This window comes from Lampris incognitus, chromosome 17 (assembly GCF_029633865.1).
Source record: "Lampris incognitus isolate fLamInc1 chromosome 17, fLamInc1.hap2, whole genome shotgun sequence".
In the NCBI taxonomy this organism is placed as follows: domain Eukaryota; kingdom Metazoa; phylum Chordata; class Actinopteri; order Lampriformes; family Lampridae; genus Lampris; species Lampris incognitus.
This window is the reverse complement of record NC_079227.1, coordinates 29,099,531-29,124,461: the sequence shown is the minus strand read 5'-3', so window position 1 is coordinate 29,124,461 and position 24,931 is coordinate 29,099,531. Positions and strand designations below refer to the sequence as shown.

General features: G+C 42.5%; 1 protein-coding gene across 1 annotated transcript; it reads left to right on the top strand.

Annotated features, from left to right (window-relative positions):
* The first annotated feature begins 86 nt into the window (after positions 1-86).
* On the top strand, positions 87-23,848 carry fdxr (ferredoxin reductase). Its single transcript, XM_056297360.1, has 12 exons — positions 87-671; positions 1,096-1,193; positions 5,855-5,950; positions 8,068-8,190; positions 8,342-8,455; positions 8,647-8,748; positions 9,931-10,038; positions 10,412-10,496; positions 13,125-13,324; positions 22,063-22,231; positions 22,348-22,521; positions 23,067-23,848. The coding sequence occupies exons 1-12, from the start codon at positions 590-592 to the stop codon at positions 23,195-23,197; spliced, it is 1,482 nt and encodes a 493-aa protein (XP_056153335.1). The 5' UTR covers positions 87-589; the 3' UTR covers positions 23,198-23,848.
* Positions 23,849-24,931: the final 1,083 nt, after the last annotated feature.

Here is a 24,931-nt window from a genome sequence, read left to right as displayed (position 1 = left end):
AAAGTGTTGTAACTCAATTAAGACAGATGTAAAAAAGAAAAGAAACAAATAGTACTACAGTTTTTGGTTCTTAGCCGGGAATTCAAACAGAAACTACACGGACAGCTCTCGTGTGGAGATCATAAACTGTTTAGAAATTGTCATACATTTAAATCTAATCAAATAATTTGGCGACAGTTTTTTTTATACATTTTTATACGAGGTGTTGGGTTTTCTGACGTAAACCATCGGAGAGCAGGGTGACGTGGAACTATGGGAACCACGATTGTTCCGCCCGGATCCTTTTGGATGAAACACATGGCGTACCTTTAAAAAGCAGTTATAGTTCATTTCAATGTACAGAGTGCGACAACGGTATACTTTTGGCTACAGACGTGTACGTTTCACTCGTTCCTTCGCGTTTACCGCCGTGTTACGTGGAGAGAGCAGCGAGCGGCTGCTGTAGGAGAAACCGTTGACAGATAAAGACTGACGGGTCCTTGGCTTTCATGCTGTCCAAAGCTCACACCAGGCACAGAGATTTAAGCCGGAGGGTCGGTTTAACCCATCTCGTTCAAATACTGACACATCTTTACCATTAGCAAAGAGGATGAGTAGCCACAAAATAATATTTGGCAGGACAACGCTGAAGTTGTTACGGACCTCCGGAAAAGGAAATCGATTTGCTGACGGTAAGGTGGACGTCAGAGTGCACTGGTCTGTAGTAGTCTTGCATGGATTGCATTAGGATAGCAGACGCTTTTAAACTTGCCTGGAAAAAAAAGAAAAAGCTTTTGCAGTCACGAAACTAGCTGACTAGATAGCTAGTGCAGTTTTGGTTGTTTAGTTGAAAACCACCTCTTCTGTTCTACTTTGTAATACTTGCTAATGCAGTTGTAATATTTTGCATTGTTATTTTATATGAGCTTGAATTGTTTTTAATGTTCATTCTCCGTCGTTAACCTATTCTGAAGAACGTTTAAACTGCCTTTTTATTGTCTTTTTTTTGTTGCTTGTTTTATGTCTTTCTAATGTAAAGCTTTTTGAGCTGCATTTTATGTATGAAAAGCACTATAATGAATAAATATTATTTACTTAATTCTCTGCTGACACCAGGCCTGTGCAGGTTTGCTTCTATTTCTGGTTCCAGTCCAAAGGTGTGTGTTGTTGGAGGAGGTCCAGCAGGTTTCTACACTGCCCAACACCTGATCAAGGTCAGTATGTGTACAGCCCGGCATCAACATAAGCAATGGGAGGGAGACACTACCCTACCAGAGTTATGCGCTGTTATGTTAGACTATTATTTACAATGCACAAACCCTGGCACCTAAATGCTTCTAGTGGGAGAGGCTAGGTGCCAAGCCATCTGCCTGTCAATTCTAATAAAAAAAAAAACTTGGCTTCATCAATTGAATTGAATTGAATTGAATGCCTTTATTGTCATCGTACTTTTCAATACAGCGGAACTGGGGGTGCAACTCCACCATGGTGCAACAATAAAATAAATAGAAAGCCCACATTATAAAAGACAAGAATGATTAATAAAAGCAATGGGATAAAACAGCAATGGAATAAAGTACACAATAGCAAGACGAGATTAATAAAGGAGCAGCAATGGGATAAAGTGCAGGCATTAAAGTGCGAGAGGTGGCTGTGAGAGGTTTAAGTATGTTTGTTTAGTGCAATTATTGCGTTTGGGAAAAAGCTATTGGTGAATCTGGTGGTTTTGGATCTGATCGACCTGAAGCGCCTGCCAGAGGGTAATAGTTCAAACAGGTGGTTGCCGGGGTGTGAATTGTCCTTGATGATGCTTTTGGCTCTTGAGTGGGTCCAGCTGTGGGCAATGTCTGAAAGAGGAGGGAGGGGGCAACCGATGATTTTTTCTGCTGTCCTGGTGATTCTCTGGAGAGCCTTTTTGTCTGCGGCGGAGCAACCAGCAAACCACACCGGCATGCAGTATGTGAGGATGCTCTAAATTGTGGATCTGTAGGACACCAGCAGCTTCACACTCATGTTGTTTTTCCTGAGTAACCTCAGGAAATATAGCAGCTCCTGTGCCTTTTTGACCACTGCCGTGGTGTTTATTGACCATGAAAGACAGTCTGTAACGTGGATTCCCAGGAATTTAAATGAGTGGACTCTCTCCACGCACTCACCATTTATGGAAAGAGGCTGGGGGGGGGTTGTGTTTTCTGAAGTCAATTATGAGTTCTTTTGTTTTTGTGGGGTTTAGGATGAGGTTATTTGCAGAGCACCACTCAGACAGATTCTGGACTTCCTGTCGGTAAGCGGACTCATCACCTCCTGTTATGAGCCTGACTACAGTGGTGTCGTCAGCGAATTTTATGATGGAGTTTGAAGGGAAAGCTGGTAAACAGTTGAAGGTGTACAGTGAGTAGAGGAGGGGGCTCAACATGCAACCCTGCGGTGAGCCGGTGCTGAGTGACATGGTGGAGGAGAGATGGGGACCAACTCTGACTGACTGTGGGCGGTTTGTCATTGAAGGGTACTTAAAAATGTGGCTTTTGAAACCATTGTGCTAATATAAAGGAATGTAAGCAATTCAGTGACTGTAAGACTTATAAGGTGTACCACATCTAACTGTAACACTACATTTGTTGTGTACCATTTCTCTTGTACCTGTGGTTGCTTTTATATAGGCCGTACAAAGAGATGACTGAAAGACAGAGTCTCTGAGCATAAGTGTGCTATCAGAAAAGATAATCTGGATTACCCTATGGCTAAACACTTTTATAATGTACATAAAAGTAATCCAGACAGCCTTATGGTTGAAGACCTAGAAACCATCAAAAAAGAACATTCGGCGGGGTGATCATTTGAAATTATTATTGCAGAGAGAAACTTTTATATATACCAAATGCAGGCCACAGCATACCCAGGACTAAATAAATAAATTGTTTTCGGTCCTTTTTTTGTAGTTGTTCTGATGTATGTGTTCTGGTGGCTATGCTGCTGTAGATGGGTATATATTGTTGTTGTTTTTTGTCTTGGTGTCTGTGCATACATTTTTTTTCTTATTATATTTTGTTCTCATTATTTTTTTCTTCCTTCTATACATTTTGTAGAGCCATCTAGTTGTCATACTTTGCATTTCTCACCTCCGAGTTCATTGGCTTTCTGCTCCAGTTGTTTGCAATTATTTTGTATCTACTAAGGGGGAAACTGTGCTGAGGCTTACGCCCAGAAGAAGGCTGTTTGTGTCACTATGTGTGGGTAACCCAGCTCTATTTTAACATGCCCAAGTATCGTCTATGTGTTTAAGACTTTCACCATGAAATAGCCATCTGAATAATGGTTGTCATACCTTTTACCAGAAGAATGCCTTTGACCCTTCTTCTCTTTTGTGTTCCCTACCAAAGAGTACCTTCATCACATTTTGTTTGAACTTCCGAGCGCCTCGGACCTTTTCTTTCTGCATCTAGTGTTAGTTGCTTAGCTTAGAGGATCAATTTCAGTTTGCCAAGTAGGCCTACTTACAAGCTGGAAGTTAACCATGTCATACCATATTTTCAAAAGTGCATTCATTCACTATGTGCCTTATACCAACATTAAGGTCTTCGCAGTTTTACTGCAGATACATCAAAATAAAACATTTTACAATATGTTAAGCGTAAAACTGTGCTTGGGTCTATAAAATGACTGTCCTCCTGTCATTTTATATCCTCTTGTAGTCAGTTTATTCTATATTGTCAACAAGTTTGAGGTTTTGCCAAAAATTTTTTTTTTGAACAACCTAAGCAAAGCTGTGCAAAAATAAATAAATAAATAAATAAAATCTCGCTCGGCCTTTGTCATAAGCGACATCACGGCCTCTGGTCCCCTTGGTGACAAACATAAAGGGGTAAAATGTGTACAAGAAGGTTCAGGTGTTCATCAGGATAATTTTGTTGTTTTTTTTATAACCTGGGCCTTATTTCCATAGTTTCTGCCATCGTGCATATGGGTTATGATATAATTTTACTCACTGGCTTCATTTTGGAGATCTTGAACATGGGACCACCACTGGACTCAGCCTTACAATGATGTCTCATGGGGCAACTGAACACAAGTGTCAATTCAACCCAATTTTCTAAAGCAGGTATCCAGAAGTGAAAATGAAAGTGCAAGTTTAAGGTTATTACCCAAAATGTGCAGTATTATCAATGGTCAATCACATTGCTGAGCTGTTTCCTGGTTCAACTTGCAGGAATTACCCATTCCATGACAAATGCTCACAAGACCAATGCTCACAAGACAAATGCTCACAACACTAAAAGAAAAAGAGACAAATGCTCACAAATTGTTTTATAATCTATATTTACAGAGAAAAATTATAGTATACAGATATACAAATATGAAATATGTTTACATATCGATTTAATTATGAAAATATGTACAAACACTTTCAAAACCCAATGCACTAGTAAAATATGTACATGAAATCGATTTCCTTTGTAGTTGTATTTCACACACTGGTGAGACAAGTCAAACGGGCTTTGACCCATTTATAGATGCTGCTTGAATACTCCTTTGGTTTGTCTTACCTATCACACCCCATTTCACACTTCCTTTGTAGTTCTATTTCACACACTGGTGAGACAAGTTAAAAGGGCTTTTGTGATTCGTCTTGTAAAACAATTTGTGGGCATTTGTCTCTTTTTCTATTAGTATTGTGAGCATTTGTCTTGTGAGCATTTGTCTGCACACCGGAATGACCAGCCCATACTTACAGTAGGTAGTAGCCACTATTGACTAACTATCCAACCAATGCAACTGAGGTCATAGACAACAGGAAATCCCGTAGACAGTCAAAATGAGCACGAGGGTTTTTGTTTTTTTGTTGTTGAGAAGACAGATTTAAGACTCATGTTCCGATGTCCTGTAAGGCGCCGTTGTAAAGCTGTGTCTAGCGCTGGTCCCGTATTCAAAATCTCCAAAATGAGGCCAGCGGGTAAAATAACATCATAACTCGTTTGCAAGATGGCAAAAATTTTGAAAATAAGACCTGTGCTGTAAAAATTTTTTAATTACCATTTAATTTTTCATATGTCTTAAATGATACTGCAGAATATCCAAGAAGGCCCTGGTACGATTGCTTGTCGTCACATTGAGGGCACGCATTGACCCACCCTCTTCTTTCTATGCCTTCCATTTATACTGAGATACCATCCAGCTACACTTGCACATTCAAATGCAACAGAAATTCTCCAGTAAAATAGTAACTCAAATATTTTACATGTATACCTGCATATATTTTACTTAGAAAGTGTTTTGTGTGCCTAATATGTTTATCTGCAAGTATTTTATATACATTTGTTAACACTTGTGTGTCTTTGTATATGAACAGACAAACAACCACATACGTACCTACATATGAAGCAATTTTAAGTGCATATAAAAGTGTGTTTAATACATGTATGTGAGTATTTATTTAGTCGGTATGAGTATTGCATACCAGGTGCACCAGCAAGTATCAATGTAAAGCATGGTGAAATACTGTTGTGGAAATTAGCTACAGATCTAATCTCTTCTTTTTGAGAAACAAACTATGTCAGTGGATTCACACAGGTCATTGTTTGTGGATCATTTAATCACGGCTTGAATTTACTTCAAAATCCCTGAAAAACGGTGGTAATGAATTTCATTTTCCTCAATTAAATGTAATCTCCTAGTCAGTTGTAAAACAAACATATATTGTTCAGCTGATTCTTTGGAAATGCGTTATCTGACACGTAAACCTGACTAACTGGCCAGATAGATCGAAAAAAAAAAAGAAGAAGACTAGTTCCTAATAAATATGGACTTTAACGTACAATTAGTATAAATAATTTGTGCTTTTCCGGCTGTAACTTTCTTTGCTTTTTCCTATTTCCAGAGTCATCAAGACATTGAAGTGGATATTTATGAGCGCCTACCTGTCCCTTTTGGCCTGGTCAGGTTTGGCGTGGCACCTGACCATCCTGAAGTCAAGGTCAGAGTCTGTCACAGAATATAGGCCATCATTATTTGGATTTCTTCATACGAATACCATACAAAACAGGGAAAGTCAGCTGTGGAGGTTCAGGGTCACACCAAGGGCTTATTGCTGGGCTAAACAGTACTTGCCATTGGCTGTGGAGGGATGAGAACTTAATTATAAATTTAATGTTGACAAAATGAAACAAATGAACGTTTGATGTCATTTATTTATATCTGTTAGAAAATATAATGTGAGTGTAATGTGATTGTAGAGTCTGGGACTTGTGGCTATAGAAATAAATTTGACTAGAATGGTTATCTCTTAAACTTGTGCACCAATACGGGGCGCCCGGTAGCGTGGCGGTCTATTCCGTTGCCTACCAACACGGGGATCGCCAGTTCGAATCCCCGTGTTCTCTCCAGCTTGGTCGGGCGTCTCTACAGACACAATTGGCCATGTCTGCGGGTGGGAAGCCTGATGAGGGTGTGTCCTGGTCACTGCACTAGCGCCTCCCCTGGTGGATCGGGGCGCCTGTTCGGGGGGAAGGGGGAACTGGGGGGAATAGTGTGATCCTCCCACATGCTACGTCCCCCTGGCGATACTCCTCACTGTCAGGTGAAAAGAAGTGGCTGGCGGCTCCACATGTATCGGAGGAGGCATGTGGCAGTCTGCAGCCCTCCCCAGATTGGCAGAGAGGGGGTGGAGCAGTAACCGGGACGGCTCGGAAGAGTGGGGTACAAATACAATTGGGGAAAAAAAGGGCAAACCCCCCCCCCCTCAAAAGAAGTGTGCACCAATAATTCTCATATTTGCTAAGAAGCTTCCAGCTCACCCCAACAATCCCTATTATTCCCGCTAAGCTAGATCATTACACATCTGAAACGCTTAAGAGCAACAACACGGCCTCAGCAGCATGCTGCTTACAGCGGCCATGACACCGAAGTTATATGGGACAAGTAGAAAAGTAACGTCTTAAACCAGCCCGAGCTCTGAAATCCACGAGGCAGACACAAGCAAGCAAGCAAAGCAAAATTTTATTTATGTAGCACTTTTAAAAACACACAGTTACAAAGTGATTTACACTCAACACACAAAATACAAATAAATACTTAAAATGAATTGAATGAATATAAAACATGGTGTCAGGAGTAACCGATCAAGCTAGAAACGAAACAAACCAGAAGACAGGTAGGGATCTATAAAAGGGCTTGCCTGAAAAGACGGGTTTTTAGAAGCCAATTAAAACGGACCAAAGATTCAGCGAATCTAATGGGTTGGGGGAGATTGTTCCAGAGGCTTGGGGTAATACCGCAAAGGCGCGGTCACCTTTTGTTTTGCAGCTGGAGTGAGGGGTGGATAAAAGACCGAGGTTTGAGGATTGGCGTGGTTGGGAAGTGGAATAATGAGGAATGAGAAGATCATGCAGGGCTTTAAATGTAACCAATAAGACCTTATAGATTATTCTGAATTTTACAGGAAGCCAATGGAGGGATGCAAGGATAGGGGGTAATATGGGACAGCTAGTTCTGGTTAGTAGTCTGGCAGCCGCGTTCTGAACCAATTGTAGACGATCTGAAGGAGCTTGGTTGAGGCCAGAGTAAAGGGATTTACAGTAATCTAGACAGGAGAAAATGAAATAAAAGTGTGAATTAATGTTTTGATACCCTTAAAAGACAAAATATTTCTGAATTTTGCGATATTTCTTAGCTGAAGAAAACAGGATCGGACAAGCTTAGTAACGCAGACACAAGATGAGATGTTTCCCCTGTTAGTGTAGTGTAATATTACATGTAGTACATAACCAGAGAACCCCCCAAGGAAGAAGTACTTGGTATGAGCTGTGGGGAAATTATCTGTAAAAGCTCAACCTGTCTGACAAGCCTCTCAAACAGGAAGGGGAGTCGCGATGCAATGGCTGATAGTATTGAGGTGGATATGATCATGTGGGCCATGTCTGAAAGGAGAACTCATACCCTCTGTCATAAAAAAACGACCAGTCTTATCAGTTATCTTAACAACAAACAGAAACAAGCAACAACCCATTACCGGTGAGTATCTGGACAAGTTCTTTTCTGTCGTTTCACTGTCATGTTTTGATTCCCATCATGTTGCTGCTGCCCTCTCTTCAGAACGTCATCAACACCTTTACGCAGACGGCCCGGCACACACGCTGTGGTTTCTACGGTAACGTGAATGTGGGGAAGGACGTCAGTGTAGAGGAGCTGCAACAGTCCTACCATGCAGTTGTGTTGGTGAGAACTTGACGCTACTTTAGGAGATGGAATAAAACTCATATTTTTCCTATGTGTACACATTCACGTGTTTCGTTTGTGTGATGTTCGTAGTCATTTTGTTTTGTTTTGTTTGTTTTGGGGTTTTTTTTTTGCATCTTTTTTCTATTAGAGCTATGGAGCAGAGGGAAACAGGAGTATGAATATACCAGGGGAACACTTGGCCGGTGTGTACTCTGCTAAAGACTTTGTTGGCTGGTACAATGGATTTCCTAGTAACAGAGAGGTACTGCACGAGTTATGGTGGGTTTGTCACATCCCCTCCCCCTCAATGTTCTCTCAACAGTGTAGCGCCACGGCTCACGTCACGTGGTAGTACATTGGATAAGAGTGGCTATCGTTCAACCTGTCAGTTTCTGTGTTCTTGTTTTTAAGTATGACAGTTTCTCTTCCTTCTCTGTGTCTTTTCACTTTCAGTTAATTCCATGTTTGAACTGCGAGACAGCTGTGATCCTGGGGCAGGGCAATGTGGCCTTGGATGTCGCAAGAATACTACTTTCTCCTGTTGATATTTTAAAGGTGGGAATTATGAATTATAGCCATCCCTCTTTTTTTTTTTAAGACTTTTTTTTGGCATTTTTAACTTTATTGGATAGAGGATAATGAAGTGGCAGACAGGAAACAAGGGGAGAGAGCAACAGGTACGACATGCAACAAAGGTCACTGGCTGGAATCGAACCAGGGACGTTGCGGTTATGTGGCATGCGCCGTAACCATTCGGCTACCAGGGCGCACCCCATGTCTCTCCTTTCAAAACAACTTGGATGTGAAGCCCACTCAAAACATCCTTAGACAAACAGTTCATAATTACCAGCCTATCTGAGCCAGCCCCCCCCCCCACACACACACACACACAAACATAGCAACTTGACTAAAATGAATTCCAAAGACAAGATGTGATATTTCTTTTCCGCACACTGGCAATTGCAGATGTTTTCCATTCCTGCTGCCCCCAACTTTCATGTTTCAAGTCTGTCATAGATATGAAAGCAAGTTTACACTTGTTTTGTAAGGTGAACTTTCATTCTGTCACTGGTCTGCTTAATGTCAGTAGTCTCAAACGGCCCATGTCAAATCTTTTTGTAATACACGTGTGAATAAGTTAATTGTTGTAAATCACATTTTGGTGGCCTTATGCATACAAAATAGGTAGCGACTGTACAGAAAACGGCTTGTAACAGGTGCCTGAAATTCAGGTTTGACCAGTAATGTAAGATGCTTTGAGTGGGTGTTGCAGCTAGAAAAGCGCTATATAAAATGCAACTTGATTGATTGATTGATTATTCAAGTTAACACTTGAATAATGAAAAATGCTTACTTTTGCTGGCTCAACACACAAATGGTAAATAAAAGCACTCAGAGAAATCCAAGTGTAAGAACAGGATACATGTACAAATACAGTACATCAGTGCATTTTGAATGTACTTTGTAGGGCAGTGTGCTACAGTAGATAAAGTCTGTACGATAGTGAAGTGACATGCAATGGTATTGTAAACAGTAAACTTGGTCAAATGGCAGATTGTGCAGTCAGTAACGGTAACCATAATAAACGGGTGTTGTAACAGTAAAAACTGCAAATAGCAGATGGCACTATTCATACTGAATGGTGTCAAGCAAGGAATTAAGCATTTCATAGGAAACTGCACAAGGAAATATGGGCTTTGATGCAAAGAGTGAGCCCTTGCCTTTTCCTGTCTGTAGACGACGGACATCACCCAGCAGGCCCTGGATGCCCTGGCAGAGAGTCGGGTCCGCAGGGTGCTGATTGTTGGCCGGAGAGGACCCATGCAAGTAGCCTGCACAATCAAGGTGCATAATGAAATGTTATAAAGGCAGTCCGACCAAAATACCAAGTTTTTCTACCCTCCCTTGTATGGTGGTAAACAACTTTGATTGTGTTAACGCAACTAAAACAGGATTTGACTCAGTGGATAAGTAACCACGTAACTGGTATTGAGGAGTTAGCTTTATAAAACCTTATCATAACTGTTTGCCAACCCCTTCCATCAATACAAATTGGCAACACCACTAATTTCTAATTATTTCAACATCATCTCATCGGGTTGTCCCACTGAAATCAAGAAAATCTTTTTTTTTCTTTTTTCTTTTTTTGTCGATGGGGACTAGCTGTTTCACCTTTACCATCCTACCCATTGATCACTATTGTTCCTGTCCTGTGTAGGAGCTCAGAGAAATGGTGAACCTGCCAGGCACTAGACCTGAGATGGTGGTTACTGAGTTTGAGGGCATTGCAGAGGCTCTTAAAGGTGAGCAACCACACTTGCCGTTATCGTTTTTTGACTTTTTGAGGAGCATTTATCACCAAGGCTTTTAAGTGTGTAGAATATTTCCCATTTTCAGTGAATAGCACACTGATAGTATGGACATCTGAGTTGAATGTGTCTTTTGAGAAACAAGATGTTTCTGCCTAATGCACAGACTGTGGAGAATAGGGGAGAAGTGCAGAAGTAAGAAGTGGTTTAATGCTGTGGTTTAACACTATACCGCCTATTCATGCGTCTAGTCTATATAGAGAGGGGGTTTGAACAGATGTGTGCTGCACTTTATACTGCTTGCACATGCTGCCCAAAGAAAACGGTTTGTTTTATGTTCTAAAGTTCAAAAGCTAAAATGCTGCTCCTTCAATAATGCCACGAAAGTAATGACTTTAAACAGCTGTGAGTTTATGCAAGGCTTTAAATGACAATCATGCAAGATTATCTGTCAAAGAACGGTTCTCAGTGACCTTTGATTTTTGTCCTTGTCCTTGATGGAGGCAAAACATTGAGCTTGATGTTGTCATCATATTGGAGGTCAGTGATAACGCTCTCCTCGGCACCGTTCATAGCTATCTGCTAGAAGCATGACCTAGTCTGGTTTTTATAGTCGTTCCGTTTTAAACTCAGTAAAAAGTGAGAGAAGGTTGACATTAGTAGCAACTAACAATGTTTCTGCCCTAAGGTCCTGTTGCGTTGTCAATGCTGGGCTATGGTTACACTATCAATACAAAACAACTATTTAATACAACAAAAATACAACTATTCTGAGCATTCCAATCACCCGTGTGCTATGGTTGTCCACCGGAGAAACGTATGCAGTCACAAGGATTTGTGACAACTGACTGAACTAAAATATTTTCAGAACAAAACCTTTGAAAACATTTAAGGATGTGCACAAATCCTGAAGGAGGTGAATTACAGCAGACCATAGATAGCTCTTTTTGACATTAGTCTGAAATTTTGTGTGATTCTATGCAACATTAGTCCAGCTGGCCTTGACACACACTGCAAAAGTTATCATCTATGCAGACGTCATGATTTTTAAAAAGTAACCTTGGGGCGTCCGGGTAGTGTAGCGGTCTATTCCGTTGCCTACCAACACAGGGATCGCTGGTTCGAATCCCCCATGTTACCTCCGGCTTGGTCGGGCGTCCCTACCGACACAATTGGCCGTGTCTGCGGGTGGGAAGCCCGACATGGGTATGTGTCCTGGGCGCTGCACTAGCGCCGTCTCTGGTCGGTCGGGGCACCTGTTCAGGGGGGAGGGGGAACTGGGAGGAATAGCGTGATCCTCCCACGTGCTACGTCCCCTGGTGAAACGCCTTACTGTCAGGTGAAACGAAGCGGCTGGCAACTCCACATGCATCGGAGGAGGCATGTGGTAGTCTGCAGCTTTCCCCGGATTGGCAGAGGAGGTGGAGCAGCGACGGGGATGGCTCGGAAAAGTGGGGTAATTGGCCGGATACATTTAGGGAGAAAAGGGGGGGAAATTCCAAAAATTCATTAAAAAAAAGTAAACTTAACATGAGAACGTACCTACCTCTGCAAAAACTTTGACCCGTGCATTTACATTTTGGAGATGTGAGAAGCCATAATTCTAATCGCAAAGTTATGAAGTAAAGCAAAATGTTCTAATGGCCTATTCAATTCATTCATTTCACTCATTATCAAATGCTTTTTAAGAAACTGAAGTATCAAATAAAGCCTCTATCCAAATGTATGGAAAATTTGTGGCATCCAAGCCATAAAAAACATGAGTATTTTATCCTCCCAACTCATTATGGTTTGATTATTTGTATGAATTGCACATAATTCCAACAGATGGGCCTACAGGCTTTCATCCATTAGACGAAATTGTCGAAGGGTGAAAAGGTGATGCTCAATGATGCACATTGTCATATTCGTTCAGTGGTGGGACAGACAGTTGGACTGCTTAAAGTTTGCTGGTTATGTCTGCATGACACTGGTGGTATTATGATATACAGCCCACACAAGGTGCGTCACATTGTTAATGCATGTGGTGTGCTGCACAATGTAACACAGAAAAAAAGAAATATCCATTATTGAAGAGGATGAATGAGTCTGACACTAGCTCAGCTGAAATGCAGCCAAATGTTGCTGCAGTTCAAAGACATTTAAGAGCGCCTACCATTTGCTTTGTTAGTTAGCTCAGTGGAAATTTACTTTCAGCAGGTAATAGGCTTGTGCATGTGTGCACAATTTGAAGTTAAGATTTATAAAGGGAAAAGGGCAGCAAAAATTAGCCACATGCATGTTTTTATAAATCATTTTATGTTTGATACATATTATTCTTCTTTTGTGCGCCAGTAACTATATGGTTTAGAGTCTTTGCAAGGATTTATGCATGAGGCCGCTGGTATTTGCCTTGGGCTCATTTAACTTGCTTATTCACGACCATTTCTTCTGTTGAGTTTCTGTGAGAAGGTGTAATGTGGGGTTACTTAATTTAGCATACTCGGTTGTTGATAATAAAAAAACCCATTTTAAGAGCATAAAACTATAAAACGTGTAAATGTCTATTCTTTAAAGTTCTATTTGTGCGTCCCAAAGCCGATGTTTACGTGTCTCGTCTGTGTCCATGTGGTGTACGTCAAGAGCTGCCGAGACCCAGGAAACGTCTAACAGAGTTGATGCTGAAGACTGCTTTGGAGACCACCAGAGAGAAGGAGCAGGAGAGAAGCAGTAAAGCCTCCCGCGTCTGGGGCTTACGCTTCTTCCGGAGTCCTCTTGAGGTCCTGCCGACCTCTGACCTCACCAGAGCTGCTGGGATCCGATTGGGTGTCAACAGACTGGAGGTGAGGAGAATTGTCCCTCTCTCTGTGTGAAATTATTTCCTAACTCATTTTGCTGCATACCAAATTTATACCCTTATGTTGAAGTTGAAGTTTCTGAAGGAAGATTATGTCAAGAGTGTGCTGGAGGTGAAGAGAGTGTCAGACAGAGTGATGAGTATGAAGCTGGAAATCGATATGAATGTTATCAGCGCATAAAGTTGGGTGTGAGATGGAAAAGAAAGAAGAATTCTGGAGTGAGTTGGATAAGTGGTGGAGAGTGTACCCAAGGAGGAGAGACTGGTGATTGGAGCAGACTTCAGTGGACATGTTGGTGAAGGGAACAGAGGTGATGGGTAGGTATAGTGTCAAGGAGAGGAATGTGAAAGGACAGATGGTGGTGGATTTTGCGAAAAGGATGGAAATGAATGTAGTGAATACATATTTCAAGAAGAGGGAGGAAAACAGGGTGACGTACAAGAGTGGGGGAAAGTGCACACAGGTGGACTATATCTTATGTTCAAACCCCAATTCCAATGAAGTTGGGACATTGTGTAAAACGTAAATAAATACAGAATACAATGATTTGCAAATCCTTTTCGACCTATATTCAATTGAATACACTACAAAGACAAGATATTTAATGTTCAAACTGATAAACTTTATTGTTTTTTTGCAAATATTCACTCATTTTGAATTTGATGCCTGCAACACGTTCCAAAAAAGCTGGGACAGGGGCATGTTTACCACTGTATTACACCACCTTTCCTTTTAACAACACTCAGTAAGTGTTTGGGAACTGAGGACACTAATTGTTGAAGCTTTGTAGGTGGAATTCTTTCCCATTCTTGCTTAATGTACGACTTCTGTTGCTCAACAGTCCGGGGTCTCCGTTGTCGTATTTTGCGCTTCATAATGCACCACACATTTTCAATGGGAGACAGGTCTGGACTGCAGGCAGGCCAGTCTAGTACCCGCACTCTTTTACTACGAAGCCACGCTGTTGTAACACGTGCAGAGTGTGGCTTGGCATTGTGTTGCTGGATTAAGCAGGGACGTCCCTGAAAAAGATGTTGCTTGGATGGGAGCATATGTTGCTCCAAAACCTGTATGTACCTTTCAGCATTAATGGTGCCTTCACAGATGTCCAATTTACCCATGATGCCATCACAGATGCTGGCTTTTGAACTTTGCGCTGATAACAATCTGGATGGTCCTTGTCCTCTTTAGCCCGGAGGACACGACATCCATGATTTCCAAAAAAACTTTGAAATGTGGACTCGTCAGACCACAGCACACTTTTCCACTTTGCGTCAGTCCATCTCAGATGAGCTCGGGCCCAGAGAAGCAGGCGGCATTTGTGGGTGTTGTTGATATATGGCTTTCTCTTTGCCTGGTAGAGTTTTAACTTGCACTTGTAGATGTAGCGACGAACTGTGTTAACTCACAATGGTTTTCCGAAGTGTTCCTGAGCCCACGTGGTAAGATCCTTTACAGAATGATGTCGGTTTTTAATGCAGTGCCGCCTGAGGGATCAAAGGTCACAGGCATTCAATGTTGGTTTTCGGCCTTGCCGCTTATGTGCAGAGATTTCTCCGGATTCTCTGAATCTTTTGATGATATTATGGACTGTAGATGATGAAATCCCTAAATTCCTTGCAGTTGTATGTTGAGAAACGTTGTTCTTAAACTGTTGGACTATTTGCTCACGCAGTTGTTCACAAAGTGGTGACCCTCACCCCATCCTTGCTTGTGAACGACTGAGCCTTTCGGGGATGCTCCTTTTATACCCAATCATGACACTCACTTGTTTCCAGTTGACATGTTCACCTGTGGAATGTTCCAAACAGGTGTTTTTTGAGCATTCCTCAACTTTCCCAGTCTTTTGTTGCCCCTGTCCCAGCTTCTTTGGAACGTGTTGCAGGCATCAAATTCAAAATGAGTGAATATTTGCAAAAAACAATAAAGTTTATCAGTTTGAACATTAAATATCTTGTCTTTGTAGTGTATTCAATTGAATATAGGTCGAAAAGGATTTGCAAATCATTGTATTCTGTTTTTATTCACGTTTTACACAACATCCCAACTTCATTGGAATTGGGGTTTGTAGAAGGCATGATCTGAAAGGGATTGGAGACTGCAAGGTGGTGAACGTAGCTAGGCAGCATCGGATGGCGGTCTGTAGGATGACTTTGGACATCAATAGGAGGAAGCGAGTGAAGGCAGAGCCAAGGATCAAATGGTGAAAGTTGAAGAAGGAAGACTGTTGTGTGGAGTTCAGAGAGGAGTTAAGACAGGCACTGGGTGGTAGTGAAGAGTTGCCGGATGGCTGGGCAAGCACTGCAGAAATCGTGAGGGAGACAGCTGGGAAGGTACTTGGTGTGGAGACCTGGTGGTGGAATGAGGAAGTACAGCAAAGTATACAGAGGAAGAGGCTGGCAAAGAAGAAGTGGGATAGTCAGAGAGATGGAGAAAGTAGACAGGAGTACAAGGAGATGCAGCGTAAAGCGAAGAGAGAGGTGGAAAAAGCAAAGGAAAATGTGTATGGTGAGTTGTTAAGAGAGGTGAAGAAGAGCGTGCAGGCAGGGTGGAGTGGGTGGAGAAGAGTGTCGGGAGTGATTTGCGACAGAAGGGTACCAGCAAGAGTTAAAGGGAAGGTTTACAAGATGGTTGTGAGACCAGCTATGTTATATGGTTTGGAGACAGTGGCACTGATGAAAAGACAGGAGGCGGAGCTGGATGTGGCAGAGTTGAAGATGCTGATTTTCATTGGGAGGGACGAAGACGGACAGGATTAGGAACGATTATATTAAAGGGACAGCTCAGGTTGGACGGTTTGGAGATAAAGCAAGAGAGGCAAGATTGAGATGGCTTGAACATATGTGGAGGAGAGATGCTGGGTATATTGGAAGAAGGATGCTGAATATGGAGCTGCCATGGAGGAGGAAAAGAGGAAGGCCAAAGAGGAGGTGTATGGATGTGGTGAGGGAGGACATGCAGGTGGCTGGTGACAGAGGAAGATGCAGAGGACAGGAAGAAATGGAAACGGATGATCCACTGTGGCAACCCCTAACTGGAGCAGCCAAAAGTTTTAGTAGTAGTAGATGTTGAAGTTAAAGTGTTATACATAGTATATATATCTATTGTAGTGACTATTTGCTATTCAAAAAAGCCCCTCAATGCACACAAACAAAGTTTCGAATAATTTAACTTAAAACAACTTGTGGTTCTTACGTTTAATATGTGTAATGTCTTTAATTAGTATTGAAGTGTACACTAAAGCGGGGGAAAACTTGGGCCAAACAAAGTGTTTGCATTTTGCACAGTCAAAAACTGTGCAATTCCCCCCGTGAACAACACCGGCCTTCAGTTCCTGTGACTCCCCACACCTAGCATTTGATAGTATATGTACACACAAGGCAACCTCACAACTCCGCATACATACCAAATGTCTCCAACATGTTATAGAGAATTGATGTCAAGTTGTAGATATGCCATCAAGATGGTGCTGGGGGTGGCAGCGCTCTCTAGTACTTTTGTTTTTGTTTATTCTCTGTGTGTTCAGTTATTTAAACCCAATTACTTTCACTTGAGAAGAACTGCTTAAAATTATGCAGTCAACTCCAGATAGTTTTTTTACCAGTTTTCACAAACCCAGATATTTTTTTATGAGATTTTAGTTGGAGGAACAGTGGCTCTCTGTGGGACAAGGCAGCAGCGCAACTGGGGGAAGTGCGCCTGCATGCTGGTGAGGCTCTGACAGCAGAGATTTCGATCTGTACTCCCAGCGATTCACCTGGGGAATGTCCGCTCCATGCCCAACATAATGGACAAGTTGCTTCTCCTCAATGGTACAAACAAGGACTTTTTATTTTCTGCTGCCCTTTTTTTTCACTGAAACCTGGCTCAACGAATCCATCCCCAACAGCAGCTTATATCTGCCGGGCTTCCGCCTCCACCGAGTGGATCGCGCTATCAGGGAGAGCGAAGGGCGGAGGAATTTGCTTCTACATAAACTAAGGTTGGTGTACAGATGTCAGTGTTAAGTAAATACTGCAGCCCGAACTTGGAGTCATTGTTCATAAACTGCAAGCCATTTTACTCACCGCAGGAGTTTTCGTCCTTCATTCTGGTCGGTGTTTACATTCCACCCTAGGCCAGCATGAATGGTGACTGCAAACCCTGCACGTCCAGATTACTGACTTGGAACAAAAACATATTGACTCACTTTTCATAACCCTTGGGTACTTTAACAGAGCAAAATTAAACCATGAGCTACCAAAATACAGACAGCAGATTAGTTGTCTCCCCAGGGAAAATAACACACTTGGACCACTGCTACACAGTTCTTAAAGATACATAGCGCTGTGTCCCCCGGGCAGCTTTAAGGCACTCTGATCACTACTTGGTTCATCTTATTCCAACCTACAGGCAGAAACTAAAATCTGCAAAGCCTGTGGTTAAAATAGTGAAGAAATGGACCAGCAAAACAACTGCAGGACTGTTTTGACTGCACCGATTGGAGTGTATCTGAAGCTGCAACTGGAAACCTGGATGAAGTAACTGACAGTGACATCTTACATCAGCTTCTGTGAAGACGTGTGTGCCCACCAAGACCTTCTGCACATGCAACAATAAACAAGCCTTGGTTCACTGCCAAACTAAGACATCTTTGGCAGGACAAGCAGGATGCCTACAGCAGTAGGGATAGAGCCCTGTACAAGCAGGCCAGAAATTTGCTGACAAAGGATATCACAGTGACTAAAAGAAGCAACACTGAAAAGCTAAAACACAGGTTTTCAGCTGAAGACCTTGTGTCAGTGTGGAGGGGCCTGCAAGACATCACAAACTATAAGACCATGTTTGCTGAGGCAAACAAAGACCTGGCTAACTACCTTAATGTCTTCTATACCAGCTTTGATAGAGACAAATTCATACCCCCCACCCACTCCAGCCCAACAACAACAGCCCCCATCACACCTCTGGCAACCCCCCTACTCCCCCCCGCCCCGATACTCAGGTTGCACTCAGTATACATATAGTGGACATGAGCCAGCTTTTCCAGAGACAGAAGACCAGGAAAGCACTGGGTCCAGACAGTGTCTCCCCATCCTGTCTTAAAGCCTGTGCTGACCAACTGGCTCCATTCTTCACGCAGATCTTCAACAGATCCCTAGAGCTGTGCGAAGTCCCAAAGAAACCCTCCATCACAGGACAGAATGACTACAGGCCTGTTGCTCTGACGTCTGAGGTCATGAAGACCTTTGAACGACTGGTATTGGCCCACCTGAAGAACGTCACAGGATACCTGCTGGACCCCTTGCAGTTTGCATACCGGGCAAACAGGTCAGTGGATGATGCAGTTAACATGGGACTGCACCACATCCTGCAACACCTTGACTGTTCAGCAACATATTCAAGGATCCTGTTTGTGGAATTCAGATCAGCATTCAATGCCATCATTCCAGAAATCCTCTCCCCCAAACTCTCCTATAGCTCACTGTATCCCCCACCATCTGTCAGTGGATCACCAGCTTCCTGACAGACAGAAAACAGCAAGTGAGGCTGGGGGAAGTCACTTCTGGTATACGGACAATCAGCACTCGTGGCTTCAGGGATGTGTTCTCTCCCCACTGCTTTTCTCCCTCTACACTAGGAGTCGCCAACCTGTTGATCGTGGTCGACAAGTCAATCTTGGAAGCATTCCAAGTCGATCATGAGAAGTTTTCAAAATCAGAGGAAAAAAACCCCATAAATGTCAAAAAAATTTATTTATTCATTTATTTATTTTAATTTCAAATGAGCCCTGTGTGTAGTGATGGTTGTCAAGGGGTATATATGGCCAATCAAATACAGTTTCTATGTTAATGGCTGACAAATTACGACCCCTCACAAAATGAGGAGCATGAGGAACTGTCTGATGATGCATGGCTGCTAGACTTAGGTTTCCTCACCGACCTAACAGCGAAACTGAACGAGCTCAACTATGAGCTTCAGGGAAAAGACAAAGACATGGCACACATGATCAGCACTTTCAATGCCTTTAAGGCCAAGGTGGGTGTGTGGGCCTCTCAGCTAAGGAATGGACGGCTGGTGCACTTCCCAGACCTGGAGAAAATGTCACAAAACATTGGAAACAAAGATGCTTTTCTCCTACAAGAATCCTGCACCCACCTGCAGAAACTACCATCCGAATTCAACAGGCATTTTCAGGAATTAAACGAAATGGGGGAGGTTGTTGCATTTATTTCAAACCCTTTCCTCCCCATTGAGATTGAGGAGGTGTCCGTGAAATTCCAACAAGTATTTGCTTTACCAATCGGAGTTGACATGGAGATAACTGATTGGCAAAATGACATCAAATTGAAAGCAAGATCAACGGACAGGGACTTCAAGGGTCTTGTAAACACTGAAAAGTTTCCCTCCTTTCATCTTGCGCACTTAAGGTGAAGGCATACTTCGGCTCGACATATCTCTGTGTGATGGCCTTTTCACAGATGAAAATAATCCACTTCTGCATCCGGTGTGAGAAGATGGTGGTACGAATTCACAAAAGCAGCGGCCTCACCCAGTACCGGTGTGGGAAGGTGGCGGCGTGAACTTGTGTTTGTAGCAGCCTCACCCAGTACCGTCCATGCAGTGTCTTTGTCCACGTCTGCATCTAAGTTTGTGTCTTCGTTTGATGGCTGGGAGAGCTGGTGCTGGATCAGCTGGGAGAGATTGGTCTGCTTCATCCTGTGGGCCCAGGGACCACGGCCCTGCTTGGAGTTGCGCCCGAAGAGGAAACAGCGAGGGCCGTCTGACAGGACACGGAAGCGGGGCAGTCTAAACTAACTGCTAGCCCATGCAGACCGGCAGTTCTGATAACACCAAGGGTGGTCTGGCGGCAGCCTCACCTAGTGATGACTGTGGTTTTGGTGTCGTCGTTCGGAGAGGTGTGTCGAAGGTGTCTGGCTGGGAGAGCTAGCGTTGGATTGGCTGGGGGAGCCTGGTCTGCTGCATCCAGTGGGCCCAGGGACCCCGGCCCTGCCTGGAGCTGCGCCCGAGGAGGAAACACCGAGGGTGGTCTGACAGGACGTGGAAGCGGGGCAAGCTAAGCTAACTACTAGCCCATGCAGACCGGCAGTTCCGACAGTCATCTTGGCGTTTGTTCTCTTGGACAGTGAATTTATATATATATTTTTTATATATGTTTTTGTAGTTTTTTGTAGTTTGGATATGTGTTTTTGTCTTTGTGTTGCACTGCTGTGGGCTAGGGGAAATTATATTTCATTTCATTTCATGTACGCAAGTGCATGAAATGAAATGACAAATAAATGTTCCTGATCCTGATAATCAAGTTCAAGAACAGGTCTTGTCTAACTAATAGATACTGACACACACAGACAGTGTCAGACTTACTTTATCAAACTGAGCCAAACCACAGAGCACTTGCTGATATTGTGCAATCACAGCCATCACATTGAATATGTGTGTGTGGGGGGGGGGGGATCTCATCCATAGCCATCAGAGTGAGTGAGTGAGTATTGCCAGTTTGAAACATGATCTGTTGTAGGCTATTGTTTACAAAACGATATGATCGTTGTTTAAACGTGAAAGTGAAACAGTACTGCACATGATTGGTTTAGGCCTGTAACTGACAGATTGTTGAGGTTATTGTGAATGGTGAATGAGTGATAGGCCTGTGGAAATATTGAAAATGTTTAATGTGACTGTTATAAAATTTTGAATGATAGTTGCAATTACTTCTGATTATACTATCTGTATGATTGAGTACTTTGCCTGTTGTCATAATTAAATTATAATTGGCTTGTGATCTTGGTGGGTGACAAATATTTGATGGGGGCTTTGAAACAAAAATAATTGGCTTATGACTGACAGGTAACAAAATAAAGATGTTAAGTTCTACCTTTGTCATATGTCTTCAGTAGAAAGTCGAATTGTTTGTACGGTTATGAGATCGAGGCTGGAGTCAAATTATGACTCTTACGTATTTTCAATTTTCAATTTCATTCATAATACTTATTTGTGTAAGAAACGGATACATACCAGATATGAAATGTTCTCCGCAAATCTTCGCGTTTGATATTTGCTCTTCTGACGTCTTCCAGTCCTCCCGGCGGATCGCGTGAATCCACACCTGTCTTCTTCATTTTTTGATTGGAGATTTCCCTTTCAGCATGCGATAAAAATGCAGACGCTTGTTTTTACCATCTTTACAATCTGTGCAACTGACAGCGCAACAACTGTGAGGCATTTCATTTCATTTTAAATCAATTTCTCCATGATGATCTCTTCGAAATTAACGTAGTAATGTTTACAAACAAAATTCGTGGCCCCTTTCTGCCTCACAATCTGCACACGCACATTTGGTGCATGTAAATAAGGGAACACGTCTATATGGTAAAGTGTATATGCAATATAGTATATATAAGCAATATGGTATACTATATGGGCGTAGGTTGTTCATTACTCAACCACAACAAATCTCTGTATAGTAGCGACATACCTGTTGTGCATACACGCTTACCTCCAATGTCCTGTTGTTGTTGTTGCATTTATTTATTTATTTATTTTATTTGTTTTCGTTTTTTCATATGAGTCTGCAAGTGCTAGAAGCTGCTGTGTACCGGAGTCAGATTCCTCATGTGCATAGGCAAACTTGGCCAGTAAAGCTGATTCTGATTCTAATTGATTGTGTAGAAGAACAAAATCCATCTCCATAAGCCAGAGTCCTTATCTGTATCCATGTGTGTGAACAGGGGTCAGGTGAAGGGGCACGTGCAGTTGCCACAGGCGAGGAGGAGCATGTGGCCTGTGGCCTGGTCATCAGCAGCATCGGCTACAAGAGCCTCCCCATCAGTCCGTCGGTGCCTTTTGACTCTCACAGGGCCATTGTCCCAAACATCATGGGCCGTGTCCAGTCTTCGGGTACTGGATGTATTTGACCTTATGAACCCTGAATAATTTCATCCCCATCCTAAAGTGAAGACAGTTGACAGAAACTAGAATGAATCTATCTGGTGTCCTTTACGCCTCTATTCCAGGTCTGTACTGCAGTGGCTGGCTGAAGACAGGCCCCACTGGGGTGATAGCAACCACCATGAACAACAGCTTTGACACTGCACGCACCTTACTGGAGGATATCGACTCCGGAACCCTGGATGTGTCTGCTGCCAAGCCTGGCTCACAGGGAATCGCGATCCTGCTGGAGAAAAGAGGTACTGCACGGTCTCCATGGCCAGTTTAATCCCTTCTCCCCAGCTCTGCCGTTGGGCCAGGGTTTACCTCTCAGTCAAACATAAAAAATCTTACCATTTATTTTACCTCTGATCAGATATTAGTAGCCTCTTTAGTAATTAAATGTTATGAACTGCTTTACTTAAAGAGGCAGATGGCAGAGTGAAAGCTCAGCTATATCCAGCGCTCTCCAGTACAACCACAGAAAAATATTCAACGACTAAGATGTTCCCCAACAGTAGACAGGATGTTGTCTTTTACTAGAATACATAAAAGTGGATGGTTGTGGAGAGGACAGTGAGACTAGAGTGCCCCCATGTTTTCTCTAACAAAAAACGGAAATTGGCAAATCCTTGGTTACACTTGTTTGTTTTTATTTATTGCCCCCATTTTCATCTTTTTGGAACAATAGGTCTGAAAGATTTCATTGATTTACCAATTGAGTCCCCCCCCCCCAAAAAAAAACGGGTAATGATAAGTATTAAAAGGCAATTAGTCAAATTTAAATGTTGTTGATCTATTATAGGAGTGAAGCCTGTGACGTTCTCGGAGTGGGAGAGGATTGATAACGAGGAGACCAGGAGGGGTGAAGCCAAGGGAAAAGTCCGAGAAAAACTGCTGGATGTGGAGGAAATGCTGCAATTGGCCAGGACATAACTTAAGCCTGAAGCAGAGATGAAAAAAGTTTACAGACTGTGGGGCTTTGAACAACTTGTGATGGCCAAACAACATTTCCTGTAACTATGCTAATTAGTAACTTAACACTAAAAGCATTTCCTTGAATAACCACTTAGTGACTGAAAGACTACTGGAAGGAAATCAAGTGAGGCACTGATAGTTGCATGTACTATAACAAACTAGATTATGCAACAAGTACCAAAAATCATTGCATTTACTCATCTTTCTATGCATGCTCACACTGAGCATGTCCCGCCACTACTTTACAATCTCAATCAGTCCATCATGGAGTCTTTGCAGATTACAGTGAAAATAATTGTGCCACTGTCTGACACACTGGAACTGATGTCAAAGGAATGGGTGAGGTCACAGTGTAGCTGTACTTGTTCTGGATCATACCAGTGATAAAGATAGTGTTTGGATCAGGTTGTCTCTTCACTGGTGAATATCTGTTCAACATCACTTTAGAAGAAACAAAAGTAGAAGCAAAACTGTATGTGGCATACCAATGAATGAAATGTAATGACCTGATTTGGGAGTCATGTACTTGAAAATTCAGTATCAAATATTTTAACAAAATACATTTTATTGTGTTTGCCTTATGTTTCTAAGGAATAAAATTGAATTGACATTTTCAAATCCTTTGATACACATTTTGTAATGCATTGTACTGAACCATCATTCCACCCTGCTTTGACTGCACAGCTAAATTCAGAATTATCCTGATGTGCCAAACCGAATAACGATCATCTCCAAACAAGGGCACATGACAAGGTCTGGGTAAATTAAATGGTAAGCGAACAATCAGCTCTCATAGTCAATGTGTTTGATACAGGAGAAATGAGCAGGAGTAAAAAGCTGAGCAACTTTGCCAAGGGCCAAATTGTTAATGCAAGACGACTGAGCCAGAGCATCTCTGAAATGGCAAGGCTTTAGGGGTGATCACAGTCAACAGTGATGAGTCCCTACCGACATTGGTCCGAGGAAGGACAAACACAAACCAGTGACAGGGTTTTGGGTATTCAAGGCTCATCGATGTGCGAGGGCAACGAAGGCTGTCCCATCCAGTCGGAACCGACAAAAGGTCTACTGTGGCACAAGTCACAGAAAATGTTAATGATGGTTACAGAAGGAATGTGTCACAATGTACAGTGCCTCGCACCATACTGCGTATGGGGCTGCATAAGCATAAGACTGGTCAGAGTGCCCATGATGACCATGTACACCGTTGAAAGCACTTACAATACCAAGAGGAAACTCCTTGCAATCAGAGAATACTGGTCAATCCAGGACGAGATCAGTGCAAAAGATGTAGTGTCAAAGAAAGATGAATCAGTTCATCTGGATACAACATTTATTGACAGATACGTTTCATCACTCAGCTAAGTGACATCTTCAGTCTAAACTGACTGCAGGTATCTCCACCCCTTATAAACAATACAGTACAATAAAAGCACAACCATACTCACTCCCTGGTTACATCCCATATTGACTGTAATTCTAACCTCTTTGGTCTTCCCCTCAAGTGTCTTCATAAACTTCAATTGGTCCAGAATTCAGCTGCCTGTATCATTACCAGAACTCCTTCCATAGATCATATCACTCCTTCTTCAGAAACTCCACTGCCTCCCTGTTAAATACCATATTGACTTCAACATCCTGCTCCTCACCTTTAAGGCCCTTAATAACCTAACTCCATATCTTTCCGAATTC